At 46.5% G+C, this 14,812-nt stretch overlaps 1 protein-coding gene across 1 annotated transcript; it reads right to left on the bottom strand.

The window, feature by feature from the left end:
• Positions 1-997: 997 nt before the first annotated feature.
• Positions 998-13,496, bottom strand: SMIM13 (small integral membrane protein 13). The gene is made up of 3 exons (XM_066579361.1): positions 13,407-13,496; positions 5,540-5,627; positions 998-2,458 (listed from the first exon to the last, which is right to left on the bottom strand). The coding sequence occupies exons 2-3, from the start codon at positions 5,613-5,615 to the stop codon at positions 2,265-2,267; spliced, it is 270 nt and encodes an 89-aa protein (XP_066435458.1). The 5' UTR covers positions 5,616-5,627; positions 13,407-13,496; the 3' UTR covers positions 998-2,264.
• Positions 13,497-14,812: the final 1,316 nt, after the last annotated feature.

Here is a 14,812-nt window from a genome sequence, read left to right as displayed (position 1 = left end):
ATGGGGAAAAAAAAGATTAAGGGCCTAAAATGAAAAAATAGATACTCGTCTATCCCAACCGCTCCCCGCCCAGCGCAGACGCCCCATGGCCATTGCATGGGATCGGAAGAAGCGAGGGACAGTCACTTGCCATTCTTTGCGCACATAACCACTCACCAATTGGTGATTCTTTCAGGGCCACTAAAGCCTTACTGGTGAGTGTTCATGTGTACAATGACCGGCACATGGCCGCTCGCCACCTCAGAGTACCGTGCGGCAGGCATGGCGGCTGCAGTGCTGGCCAGAGATCTACCGGGATAAGCAAATATTCAGTTCTTCACTTCAAGTCCTTGTAGCCTTTTTTTCCCCTATGTCCCAGAAAACAAACTTTAGTGGCAGATTAGTTCTCCAATTACTTCTTAGGGTGATGGTGGGGGAACTAAAACAGAATCCACGGTGCGCTTCTGGAGACGCACAGCATGGACCTATAGCAGGTTATGGGAACCACATCATGGATCCGTCAAACATGCATCCATAATACAGTCTTATGCAAGAGCCCTAAAGAACAGCGAATGCATTAAAGCCACATTTTTTTTTAAATTGCGCATTTTGCGTACAATGACCTGTGCGAATGAGGCTGAAACCGAAGTAAATTTATAATTTTATGAGAAGGTAAATGCTGCTACAAAGATGTGAGCATCGAGTACCTATTCTCAGCTTACAGTATTCAGCATATGCTGGTGTCCAGTAAAAAAAAAAGCTGAATAGTCAAAAATATTCTAAAAACTAATGTAAAAACATACATTCTGTAAAAAATATTCAATGTTTCACCCGCCGCTGTTTGCACCTGATCGATCAGTAACTGATTAAACCCCCAACCTTATTTCTCACCTGGGCCCTTCACATCATCCGCACCATTAATTGACCTGTCACATGCTTAGTATAGATATACCGTTAGCTTATTCTACAATATTTGATGTGGTCCGTAAGATCCGATAACCTTCATATCACAACAAAAAATTTCTTTAAAAATTAAGTTTGCTCTGAAAATACTTACACCGTATTCCAAGCGTTGCCCAAGAACGTCTACTCTGTACTATGACAGATGCATAAACCATTAGTAATGGATGATGCGTCGAATGCCGCTTTACAGTACTTCAGCGTTAAAAAAAAAACAAAAAAAAACAAAAAAACACAAAAACATCAGAAACCAATCCGTATGTGTATAGAGCTACGATTACTAAACCGTATGGCAAGGGATGGAGGGGGGGGGGGGATGACCTATTATGTTACAATGTATCGATATGAAGATTTACAAAGTCATCTACAGTGCTACTATCAATGAGATACACCCATTTGATAATATTCGTATTGCCAGTAGGAGATATGACCGCTCGGAATTCTGTATGGAGAAGGGTAATATTTTGTCATGTAAACATAAAGAAATGGAACAAGTTACGCTTTCACTGTCACTGGCGGATGGTTTCACAGTAAGACCAGAATAATAGTGCACCGGTACCGCTGACAAGCCACCGTCTGTCCTCTCAGTGGCTTCTGTATAAATGTCCATTATGATGCAAACATCCAGTGTGAAATTAAAGAAAAGCTGAAGTCCGGGCTCAAGAACGAACAAGACGCTTCCTTGAGGCAGCTCAGTGGTGACAATGGTACATTGTATCATACGGAATAATGAAAGGGCTTGTTCCGTATTTAAAAAGTTTGTAACTTGGTGTATTTATGACTTTGATAATCCTGAATAACAATGTTCCCATAGTGCTTCACTCTTGCTTGAAAAAAAAAAAAAAAAAAAAAACTAAAAACAGCAAGACATAAGATATAAGAACAAGGCAGGAACGGCAGCGAGAGAACCTACATGGTGGAGAATGCGGGCACATTGTTATAGATGACATCATGATCAATGATTTCATTACATGGTGTCTTAAGCTGGTGTTTTTTTTTTGTTACCCGGAAGGTACTAGTCGAGGCGCAAAACTGACCGCTCCGACAGACTATATAATCCAGCATTCGTAGAGGCAGAGCCGATAACACTTGAGCAGCCGAGTGAAGCCAATAAGAGAATTGCGGCAACGTACGTTTCGTTAGGATGGCTAAGGTCATGCGATGAATGATTTCTACCACAGATAAAGCCTCATACGTATTTCTAAGGTTTGATGATCAATGTGATATAAGCTCTGCTTTATCCCCGAAGTCTTAGTGTTGCCTCCTACAGTGCATATGCTAGTGTCAAGAGATTCCCAGCGATGAAGTCCATGATGATGGGAATCTTAAGTTGCTTCATCTGCTGGGACTCTCCTCTGTCGCGCAGTCTTTGGTCTGGTTCTCTGTGGAGTGGATGGAGATTCTGATTCCGCAACCGATTCGGATGACTCGCTATCGGATTGCAGTGATCCGCTGTCACAAACAAGTTCTCGGAGGAACTTAAACTTGGACAAGAAGAGGTGCCACACGACGTACCAACCTAAGAGCAGCAGAAGAAGGATATGTTACTAGGGAAAGAAAATGGTTGCTGTTATTTTATTCAATCGGCCCTGTCAAGTGTTCTTCCGGTCTGAAGGTGCTCGGGGTGATATATTACATAACTGTATTATAGGCTATTCCCGAAATTCATTTTCATTAGCAGCATGACTTCTACTGTTAAATCAGGGGGGGTATCGTTTCTCCTTAGGGAGAGCACCTAGGAGGTGCGAGAAGACTTATAGGGCCATCCATGCTCCTCTGGGAAATATGCAAATTAAAAGATGGAACATTATCTCTACAGCACCACCTAGTGGAAAGCGACATGCCAGCAAGTCAATGTCAAAGTTTTTAACAAGCCTTGTTAAAGGAAAGTTACTATTTTTGATCTATTAACAGCTTCTAATATTCGGGAAATGAATACAATCATACTCAGTAGTACATTAGACCTGGTAACATCAAAGCGGAAGTACACAAGAGTAGAAGAATGAAACATTTGATGGCTATATTAAAAAGTCAAATATTCCAAAGCAATGCCCAATGTTTTATCATCTGGTAAACTGTAATTTCCCACATGCTTTTCTCAGAACAGCGCCACTCTTAATTCTAGTGCTGTGCCTACATTGACGCAGAATTGCAATTACCAACACAATATCTGGTCAAGGTAGCTTTGTTTTTGGAAAAAAGAAATCAGATGAGGATAACACACTTGCTTTAAATGTGGTTTTCTAGTTCTCCAAAACTGTCAACCTACCCACAGAATAGGTCATAAATAACTGTGCAGCAGCAGTCTACCACCTAGTACCCTGGGCTGCGGTCATCCTGTATAGAGCAAGAAGCAGATAGCTCTGTACATTGTGCAGTGGCCAGGTGTGGTATTGCAGGCACAGCTTGTGAATGGAATATGCTCAGCAGTGCCCAAGTGTGTTTAGTTGGTTATCTAACAACCAGCAAAGTGACCATGATGGATCTGTAGAGACTTGTGTAGAATAAGCATGAAAACTAGTTATGCAAACTATGGCAAAAATCATTCTAATTGCAATTCTTCTCAGACTGCCGTGACTTCTATGGTTCTAGAAGATGTATGTGGATATACAACACAAGTCCGGGTAATGCCAGTGGCACCTGCACACTGCCTGCAGTAGAAAATGGTTTTGGGGGGGGTATTTTAATTCTGCATGTGGTAAGGGAGCGGCAGGAGTGACTCGGGCTCTCAGACAGTTTTTTTCTTCAAATATATATTTTTTTTAACTGAGTCAATCAAGTAAGTGTTTTCTAGTTAATCTTCGGTCAGTCAAGCAGTGCCATTTAAAAAAACATAGCTGTAAGATTTAACAAGCAGCTAAAAGTACCTTTAGGCCTCCTTCACACAGCAGCGTTGCAAAGTGCCGCGATTTTACTTTTTGCTATCGGCTGCAGCTCCCTGCGACCGTCAGTGGGGTTTAGCGCACCTCATCATTGAGGAGTTGTGCTAAACACAAAAAAATAGAACAGACTGAGCTCAAATATCGTCTGGTCTAAAATCACTGTCATTCGTATTGGAATGACTTGCGAACGCATTTGCATGGAGATCCCCAGGAAGCTGGTGGATGACTGTGTGCGTAAGATACATTGTCATGCGCAGGCAAAAACACAGTGCTCCACACCTCGATAAAACGCTGTGTTTTACCATATGATCGTGCAAGCTAAGCCTTAGAAAGACCACTCCAACGGTCTGCAGATCTAAGCCCGGGCTCACACCAGCGTGTTGTAAAATGCAGCATATATAATGCAGAATTTACCGCTGTGTGGGCTCGTTTATCACCACATATGACAGATTTAACACGCACGCCATCATGTGCAGTCTTCCTGGTTTCATTTTTTTCCCGCTGTCGCTTAGTGACGTTTCGTATAAATGTAGTGGCCCGAAACACCCATTTCTGGGCCCTCGATAATTGTCATACATGTCAAGTCTTTTATGTGGATGCACTGTGCAAAATGTCTAGTCTTCTATTATGTGTATTGCACAGCTGCAGCATATGAGAGGTTAATGTCTGAAAGTGGCTGGGATATGTTTGGAAAAGTATCAATATATCTCCTGTCACATGGTTGATGTATCCTATAAGTATGAGTGCTTGAGAGCAAGGTGTGGTCTTTTCATCATCTTCTTCGGTTGAGAGAGGAGCGAGTGCCGGCCACATGGGGGTACCGTCAACCCTCATGTGGTGAAGTGATGGAAGAAGAGGAGAGGTACCCTGAGGCCTACCATGCCAGGAGCCACCTCTAAGGAGCATATGAAGTGAGGAGTCTGCCGTGCAGAGCTGTCTTCAAATACTGAGTGTCTGTGGAGTGTTCCCCGTCCAGAGCGGTACCTTACAGATAACGTGGCATGTAGGACCGGCATCATCCTGCGTCTCCTCCCTGAACTCACATTATCGGTCTTGTCTGCACTGGTGTGTAAAGATGTACTCTGCAAACTTCCAGTAAAGTTCCAGTGACTGAGTTATCAAAATTTCAAGTGTGTGTGTGTGTGTGTGTGTGTGTGTGTGTGTGTGTGTGTGTGTTACAGTGAGAAGGAACGGTGACGTCACGCGTGACAACTTCACGCCCACAACACTCATACAGGTAACCGCTGTCACAGCGTAGCGTGGAAGAGGCAGAGCGGTGCCTTGGCCGAGGTTACGCTTGTCCCTCCAGGAAGGAGTCTGGTAGAGCCAACGTGACAAGTGCCAACTCTACCCCGCCAGCTCCTCAGTGTAGGCCTCGTGTCTAGGTGGCCGCTGGGACGCTGCACATACCCAATGTAAATGCATATGTACAGCACTTAGTATGCACTCAGGTCTCTATTATGCATAATATGCGCTAAAATAAGACACGCCATTTTTTTTTTACCTGGCGTATTATACGCGATAAAAAAGAAAACCCAAAAAAGTGTGAATTAACAGTGAAAAATCAATGTATTTGAATTGCCGCCATGTACTGCGTATTATACGCGCACGTAAAATGCAATTCAAATACAGTTGTGTGAGCCCTAATGGTCTCTAGCTCAGCTGGTCCAAAACACCGCAGGCCGTCAGCTTGTGGAGAAAGACTACAATGTACTCACCGCACAGCATGAAGAGCAGAACACAGATTAACGTGGCCACGAAGACCAGAAACGTCAGCCCAACGCTCTGCCACATCTTATCTACTTCCTGAAATACAAGATCAGAGGTCAGCACACCGGAAACAAATACGGAACTCGCATTATGCAGGTACATCGCCCTCACTGTATATGCAGGTACATCGCCCTCACTCTATATGCAGGTACATCGCCCTCACTCTATATGCAGGTACATCGCCCTCACTCTATATGCAGGTACATCGCCCTCACTCTATATGCAGGTACATCGCCCTCACTCTATATGCAGGTACATCGCCCTCACTGTATAAGGCGCTATCACAACTGCGCCGGGGGTTCCGTTTTTCTGCTCCGTCCAGGGAAGCAGGATAGGGGAATCCCCTGGCTGAACCGTCTTATTATGTATTGGACATCTCCGAACAGACACCATTGACTATAACGGGCTCCGTTTGGTTTCTGCTCAGCTGCCCAGCATTTTACCGGCCATACAGCGCCATTTCTTCCAGTATTTTGTGCCGGATCTGCGATGGAACCTCTGAAAGGCTTTTGTAAGGCTGAACTTTTAAATATGAACTTTTGAATGGAGTCTCCAAAGCTGCACATCCTATTTTTCCGTGTCCCTCAGAACGCATCGCCCATTGTTTTCAATGGGACAGTCAAACAGATCGCATGCCCTACGATGTGCACGCGAGTGTGATGTTTCCCATCAAAACCAATGGGTAACACTTGCCTATCAGCAGCCTAATGCCCATTAGCAGCTTATTAGCTATGTTTGCATGTAAATGAGCCCCCTTCGCTGTATGCAGATAACAGCAGGTGGTCTGTTATCTGCATATAGCCCCTTTGTTCTGCTGTGGGACTGCAGCTGAATACAATGTTACCAGCACTCATGGAGAATCACAGCGTGCGGTCCCTGCTATCAGCTCTCTGGCCAAACGATGGATTTTAAAGTCAACATAAAATCATCGTTTGGCCGAAAAGCTAACGCTGGTAGCATTTACACGCAACGATTATCGCTCAAAATACATAGTTTGAGCGAATTTTAAACGATAATCGTTGCGTGTAAATGGGGCTTAAGACCGCCTTGTGGTGGATGCAAGAAGCATTGTCTTTATGTAGATTATGTATTGGCCTTTTTGGTTTTTACTGCTATACGTTATACGGCAGCACTCTGGTCAGTATCTGTAGCTACAGAAGAAAAAGAATACTACAAAGATCTGCGCCTCTTATTTATTAGACCGGCTCCTGGAGTTCGCTCACAAATAGCGCAGCTCACATGAGTGAATGCGTAAGACGCTCTGTGTATAACGCTATGTTTTACCGCTAAGTAACCCGGCGGTATGCAGGTATATTGTGTGTAGGGCAACAATTTTGTACTGCGCATGACAGTATATCTCACGCAGTCTTTTTTTCCCGCGGCGTTGCGTATAAACACCACACATACGCAATGTAACTGCATATATAAAGCCTTTATTACGCACCCACAGAGACATTGCAAAATAGAACATGTTGTTTATTTTTTTACCTGTGCATTATACACAAAAAAAAAACCAAAAAAAAAAAACCCCACACAAACCCGCTAGTGGGAGAGGATGAATGACAATCAGTGTACTTCCATTGACTCCATGCACCGCGTAATACAGGACGAAATTACGTTTGTGTGAGCCTGCCCATAAGAAAAAAATAAAATTACCAAAATACTGAGATGTGAACCCTCACAGACGCGTATTTTACCGTGTAATTCGTGGTACCAATCTTTATTTACATTGACTTGCAATTTCGCCTCCCACACAAAGCGTACAAAAAAGAAAAACGCGACATGCGCTATCTTGGCGCATGCACAACAAGGGTGTACTTGGTACATGCTCCCGAGCGGGAGATACAGGGGAAAAAAATCCCTGGCAGGCAGTGCAGTACTCAGAGTATTGCAGTGTGCCCTCAGACGTGATCCAACGTGGAGTAATAAAGTAACATTTTCAGGTCACAGGGCTTATTATACTCCCAGAATCCCCATAAAGAACAAGCTCATCACATAAAAGCCGCGGCACGCCATATTTCTGCCTCTGGACTGTTTTTATATGATGAGCTTGTTCTTTATTGGGATTCTGGGAGTATAATAACTAGAGATGAGCGAACATGCTAATTTAGAGCAATCGCTCGAACGAGTATCGCTTTTTTTGAGTAACTGCCTATTGGGCGAAAAGATTCGGAGGGCGCCGGGGGAAGCTCTCCCCCCCCCCCCTCCAAAATCTTTTCACATGAGAAGGCAGTTACTCGAAAAAAGCGATGCTCGTTCGAGTAATTGCTCTAAATTAGCATGTTCGCTCATCTCTAATAATAACCTCTGACCTGAAAAGGTTCCTGTATTACTCCATGTTAGGCAGCTTTCACATCTACGTGGAAACCTCCGTTTCAAAGGATCTGTCGCAGATCCGCCACAAAATACCGGAAGAAATAGCGTTGCATGCAGCACTTTTTCGTGGGGTAAAATACCGGGCGGCTGAACGGAAACCAAAGGACCCCATTATAGTAAATGGGTCCATTCGGGGCTGCTCAGGTCTGCAACAAGACGAAGCCGTGGGGATTCCCCTTCCCTGCTCCTATAATGGAGGTGAGGAAGCAGGCTTAGATCAGGTCTTGACTTAGTATTAAGCAAGGAAAGACTAGAAGCAATGGGATGAAACTGAAAGGGAGGAGACACAGACTAGGTATTAGAAAACACTTTCTGACAGCGAGGGTGATCAATGAGTGGAACAGGTTGCCACGGGAGGTGCTGAGTTCACCTTCAATGGAAGTGTTCAAACAAAGGCTGGGCAAATATCTGTCTGGGATGATTTAGTGATCCTGCACTGAGCACGGGGTTCGACCCGATGACCCTGGAGGTCCTTCCAACTCTACCATTCTATGATTCTATTAGACACTGTGAATGTAAAGGCACACTCCATTGAGGGGTACAACAACCACCAGCCTAGCAGTTGGAAACGTTCCTATTTGTGATCTGCAGAGGTGGCAACTTCTGCTGGACTTACTGAATGGAGTCAAGACACTGGGCCTCATTTATCAAGATGGCCTAGAAGAAACACTGTCTCTTCTGCCCACAGCAACCAATCAGGGCTCAGCTTTAATTTCTTAAATTACTCAGGTAAAATGAAAGCTGTGCTATGATTGGGTGCAACGGGTAACGAAGACAGTTTTTCTTTAAGCCGATTTTGATAAATGTGCCATATTGTGTGTGCTGTAACCTAGCTATAATATCCTGGGATAGTTAAAAGGGGGTGTTATAGTCTGAAAAAAAATAAATTAACAATGCAGCGTTCAGGTGCCGTTCTCCTGGCATCACGGCTCCCAGCATCTGAGTGGTGAGGTCAGGTGGTAGCAAACAGAGCCTAGGAGGGCCACAGGAGCCGCAGCGCTGAGGAAAGGACGGGTGACTACTGCTTCTTTTAGGATTTTAATAAAGTTGCATTAATTTTTCAAAACTTTTCCACACTTGTACAACCCCTTTACGGGCTTACCTCCCGGTCGAAGGATGCATGAACGCCGGGCTCACAAGAACAGGTCAGATTCTGTGTGCGGATAGCCGCAGTGGAAGACCTGTGTATGAGCCCAAAAACTAACTGCTTATGGCCGCGTAGGTGTGTGGTTTTCTGCGCAAATGTACATTTAAGGACAGCGTATATTCCGCGTAAGAGAACGATCGCAAGTATGGAATAACATCAAAAAGTTGCCCAACCTCCTGGGAACCCACTTCTCTTGCTCAGGCGACATTCTCTTGTGCGGTCGTGGTGAGCGCTGAGAGTCTTCAGAATGAGATACTGTTCTTCAGGCTTGGCTGGTTTATACTACTTATTTTGGAAGTAGTATAAACCACTTAAAAAAAAACAAAAAAAAAAAACACTTTCTTAAAAATGGCCCAGAAGAACAAGCGGAGGTTGCAGGCCGCAGTCTGGATGGGGTGTTGCTCCCCAGACTCCGTCCTGCATTGTCTGCCCACAAAGTCCTGCTTTATTCTATTTGCTATCTGGCTTCCTAACAACATGTGTACGAATCCGCGTCCGTACGCAATGTTAATTACACCACAGATCGATCAAAGGAGCTCACACGCGCGGAATCTGTGGTAAAAACAGAGCTTGCTTTTTCTTGTGAAATCCGTTTTCCTGAAAAGGGGAATCCCCGTAGCCGAATGAATCCGTCTTATGACGAAAGCGAACAGCGCCGAACGGACTCCATTGACTTTTGCTCAGCCGCCCAGCAGAAAAGTGGAAAAAAAGCGTTGCAAGCAGTGCTATTTCTTCTAGAATTTTGTGCGAATCTTGGCAAACTCCAAAGACTGGACATTAATGGCGAAGCCTACTGAAATTGGCTGGATCTACCAATACATTTTTTTAAATAAAAGCTGATTTTTAGGTTTGATGTGCTCCTACACTACAGACATAGCCAATACCCTTCATCCTTGGGGCACGCTTACTGAGTGGGATAGTTATGAGGCACCCAGGTCTTCCATCAGGAATAGCTGATCTCCTTGACTACAGGCCAACTACGAGCAAACACAAACTTCACTTCTGACCCAGGATTTACAGCCAGGCAACATACTGCCGAGATCTAAAGAACTTGCATTAGAGAAATGCTCTCTGGCATCTTAAAAGCAAACCTCATTTTTTTGGAAGCGGTCTGGGTTGGTACTGCCAGCAGAGCTCCAATTAAAAGCAATGTGAGCTGTGCCTGCAGTACCACCCTGGGCCACTGCGATACAAACAGCGCTGTCTGCACTGACAGCGGCCGGTGAACAACCAATCTGCAGGGAACCTGAGCGGTTGGCCCCTGGCAATCAACTAATAATGACCTATCCTGGAGACAGGTCATCAATAGTAAAAGTCCTGGAGAACCCCTTTAGCTTGTGCTGCAAATTCTGACCTAAAGAAAGCACAGACATCCGGAGGGAGATAAGATGAAGAGCAAACAAGTCACATCCCAAACAAACGCTAGCATTATATCTACAAAATTCACACTGTGCCTTTAAATGTCCAGATGCCGCTGCATTTCCAGCAGCCATAAGTAGTATTACCAATGCCAGGCAGTAGTAATACCCACGGGTGACCTCCATACCCGCGCTTTACACTTCTGAGTGTTGTGAAGTGATACAACTGGCTCATAAAGGTACCATGTGAAAGTGCAGACTCACATTTGCCCCCCACATGTTCTCTTCATAGATGCCAACCGAACCAATTTACCATAGAGATACAGTGGATATACAAAGTCTACACACCCCGGGTAACGTCATGTTAAAAAAATAAATAATCTGACTTAGGCGGGGTTCATGGGAGCGGGTCCGATTCGGCATGTGGGATGCCCGCAGCAGATTCCGGACGGTGACCCTGCGCGCGGCAATTAATTTTATTGCGTATGACCAGAGGCTCGGGTTTTTTTGCATTTCCCACGCCATCGCTTGGTGTATAGGCTGCGGGTCGGATGACTCCATTGACATAGATGGAGGCTGTTTGCGCAGATTCCACCATAAAATAGAGCATTCTGCGATTTTTCTTCCGTTCGTGAAATAAGCATTTTTTTTATCCGCGAGTGTGAAGGAAAATTTGAAGATGCGTGCCTTTCAACACAATTCCGATCCAGTGGTGTGAGGCCGGCCAAAGGTGAATCCTTCCAGATTTATCTCCACCTCCCATGCGCCCCGTTATCGGTACAATGCCGGAGAAAAACAAAACGATATCTTTTAGGGTGGAAATAAAAAACTAAAATAACGATGTTGCATAAGTGTTCACACCCTCTTATATTTGGGATGCAGTTGTGTTCAGAATTAGCCAATCACATGCAATCTGATAAATAGTAGTCAGCACTCCGCCGCCGTTATTTACAGGGATTCTGGGAGGATTTTCTGACATTTTCTTAAGGCCCATTTGGACAACTATAATCGCTCAAAAGTTGTCGCTCAAGCAACTTTTGAGCGATCGTGGTTGTGTCATTTACAGTGCAAGATGAGCGATCACCTTGCGCCGCCAGCGGAGGATGCAGAAGACAAGTGGGCTTGTCTTCTGCATACAGCTGTTCCCCACTGGGAGCACCCGGCTGGCATACAGCCATGCGCTCCCAGAAGAGAATGCAGGAGATAAGCGGGGTGTCCACGCTTGTCTTCTGCATCCAGCTGTTCCCCCGCTCCAAGTGCCCGGCTGTTATATAGCCGAGCACTGGGAGCGGAGGATGCAGAAGACAAGTGGGGAGTCTTGTCTTCTGCATACAGCCCTTTCCCACTGAGAGCTCCCAGCTGGCATACAGCCGAGCGCTCCCAGCGGAGGATGCAGGAGACAAGCTAGGACACCCCGCGTGTTTTCTGCATCCATATGTTTTCTGCATGGAGCGCCCGGCTATTATACAGCCGAGCGCTCCGAGCGGGGTATGGAGAACACAGCTGGACCGCTCTGTTCTTCATCCCCAGCCTGTTATCAGGGAGCAAGATACAGCTAGTATCAGCAGTATCCCGCTGTGAATCCCTGAAAGTAAGTCCTAGCTACACTAGGTTAAAAAAGGAAGAGAGCAATACTCACCTAGCGGGCGGCGTCTGTGTCCCTCGCTGCTGCAGTCCTCCGCGCTGACAGGATTCTCTTCTGGTGACTGGGCTTTGAATACCCCGCATCCGGTAAGAGAGCGCTGTGATTGGATCAAGTGCCAGCCAATCAAAGCCGGTGCTTAATCATTCACAGCCATTCAGTGAATGACATCACTGAATGGCTGTAATTGGTTCATTAAGCGTTGGCTCTGATTGGCTGACGCTCCAACCAATCATAGAACTTACTGGAGGTGGGGTATTCAAAGCCCCATCACCAGAAGAGAATCCTGTCAGCGCGGAGGACTGCAGCAGCGAGGGACACAGACGCCGCCCGCTAGGTGAGTATTGCTTTATTATTTACCTCATTGCTTATGCTGGTCCCCGCGCTGCTGCAGTCCTCAGCGCTGACAGCGCTGTCACCGGGCAGATCATCAGAGTATTAGTCAGGGGGTGTTTATTTCTGTAACCGCATTATTTTAGCTTTTCTATGGCACTGATGCCCGTTTGCTTCCCATTGTGGTTGTACAGACATAACGGGGCACACTGCAAGACATCGGAAACATGACAACAGCCTGGCATGTTACCAGGGGTGTGGAGACGTTTGGTACGGCGCCGCGCTGGTGCGGAGGTGCGCGGTATATAAACCATGGTATATCCTGACGGCAGGTAACAGTAGCCATTCACAGGATACAGCCTCATCTCTCCAGTTGTTACTTTGTGTTTACTTTCCGGAATGTTTGCCGGTTGCCTAGCAACTCGAATCCTTCAAAGAACCTACAAGATTTCTTGAACCGTTTCCGTACCGGCTGTGCCTCTTCTCCGCCATCTGCAGGTCACATGGTGGGTGTCACCGGCGCCCCCTACTCTGGCAGCTCTCCCTTATGGAGGGGCATCCCTTATCATGTTTCATGGGGTCGTCCCTCCACAGGATACAGGATCCCACTAGTCACAGCGGTCCCCATACCATTCATCTCTATGGGACTGCAGTAGACAGCAGACTTCCCACACAGCTAGAAGTGTGACTACCACAGAGCTCTGTGCTGCCCCCTGCTGGCCATGCATGTCACTACTGAGAGCAGCACTAAGGACATGTCCAGTCTCAGGGACAGAGGCGGCTGCCCGCCGCTCACCTGCCGCCCATTCCTGGGGTCACACCGCATATGTCTACAGACTCCTACATGCCCTTCTCGCGCTCATACAAGTCGCCGACATACGTCAGTGCCGGCCGGCGGTCGCCATGACACCGGCCCGCGCTCCGCGCCCAAGGCCCGCTGATATACCCGTCCGTTTTACCTTAGCTCCGCCTGCCCCGGGGAACCGCAGACAATGCAATGCAAGCTCGTCCAAGGGCCTCTCATGACACGGTCACCTCATGGCCACGCCCCCGCACGCACCTATTGGTGAAGGAGTCACTGAAAGCCAATGAAAGAGCGCTATTCTTCCGGCAGCCGTGACGTACGTAGCCCCGCCCACCGCCTGTCTCCAGAAGCCGGAGTATGTACTGCGGCAGCTGCACTGGGAGGCGCCTGTGTAGTGTGAGGATGGCGGCTGGCCGCTAGATGGCGCACTGGTGTACAGGCCATAATTAGCAGAGGAGACTACTGTGATTCAAACTGTTTAGGGAGCAGTAATGTTGTGGGGTAAACCCAGAAGTAGTCGGGGAGGAATGAAACTTTCTCTGTGTGATTATAAGGTTAATAGAAGTAAGTGATTCCAATATCAGAGTGGCATGGAGGCTCTAGTACCCTGTTGTACCGCCTCCAGCTTGGATACAAGATGTGATACAGGTGGGCATGGAGGCTCTAGTACCCTGTGGTACCGCCTCCAGCTTGGATACAAGATGTGATATGGGCAGGCATGGAGGCTCTGGTTCCCTGTTGTACCACCTCTAGCTTGGATACAAGATGTGATACGGGCATAGAGGCTCTAGTACCCTGTTGTAGCTCCTCTAGCTTGGATACAAGATGTGATAAGAGGGGCATGGAGGCTCTAGTACCCTGTTGTACCGCCTCTAGCTTGGATACAAGATGTGATATGGGTGGGCATGGAGGCTGTAGTACCCTGTTGTACCGCCTCTAGCTTGGATACAAGATGTGATATGGGTGGGCATGGAGGCTCTAGTACCCTGTTGTACCATCTCTAGCTTGGATACAAGATGTGATACAGACGGGCATGGAGGCTCTAGTACCCTGTTGTACCGCCTCTAGCTTGGATACAAGATGTGATACAGACGGGCATGGAGGCTCTAGTACCCTGTTGTACCACCTCTAGCTTGGATACAAGATGTGATACAGGGGACATGGAGGCTCTAGTACCCTGTTGTACCGCCTCTAGCTTGGATATAAGATGTGATACTGGTGGGCATGGAGGCTCTAGTACCCTGTTGTACCATCTCTAGCTTGGATACAAGATGTGATATGGGTGGGCATGGAGGCTCCAGTACCCTGTTGTACTGCCTGTAGCTTATATAAAAGATGTGATATGGGTGGGCATGGAGCCTCTAGTACCCTGTTGTACCACCTCCAGCTTGGATACAAGATGTGATATGGGTGGGCATGGAGGCATACAGGTTCTGTATGGTATTCTGCGGCATATCGATCCACATTTGCTTTTAATGAGCCTCTAGATCATGTAAACTTGTAGGGTGTAGTAGTTGGCGTCCCTGATGGTCCCATACATGTTCTATTGGTGATAAATCT

Source organism: Eleutherodactylus coqui, chromosome 9 (assembly GCF_035609145.1).
Source record: "Eleutherodactylus coqui strain aEleCoq1 chromosome 9, aEleCoq1.hap1, whole genome shotgun sequence".
Classification (NCBI taxonomy): Eukaryota; Metazoa; Chordata; class Amphibia; order Anura; family Eleutherodactylidae; genus Eleutherodactylus; species Eleutherodactylus coqui.
Note: the sequence above shows the minus strand (reverse complement) of the source record. Positions and strands in the feature narration are given on the sequence as shown.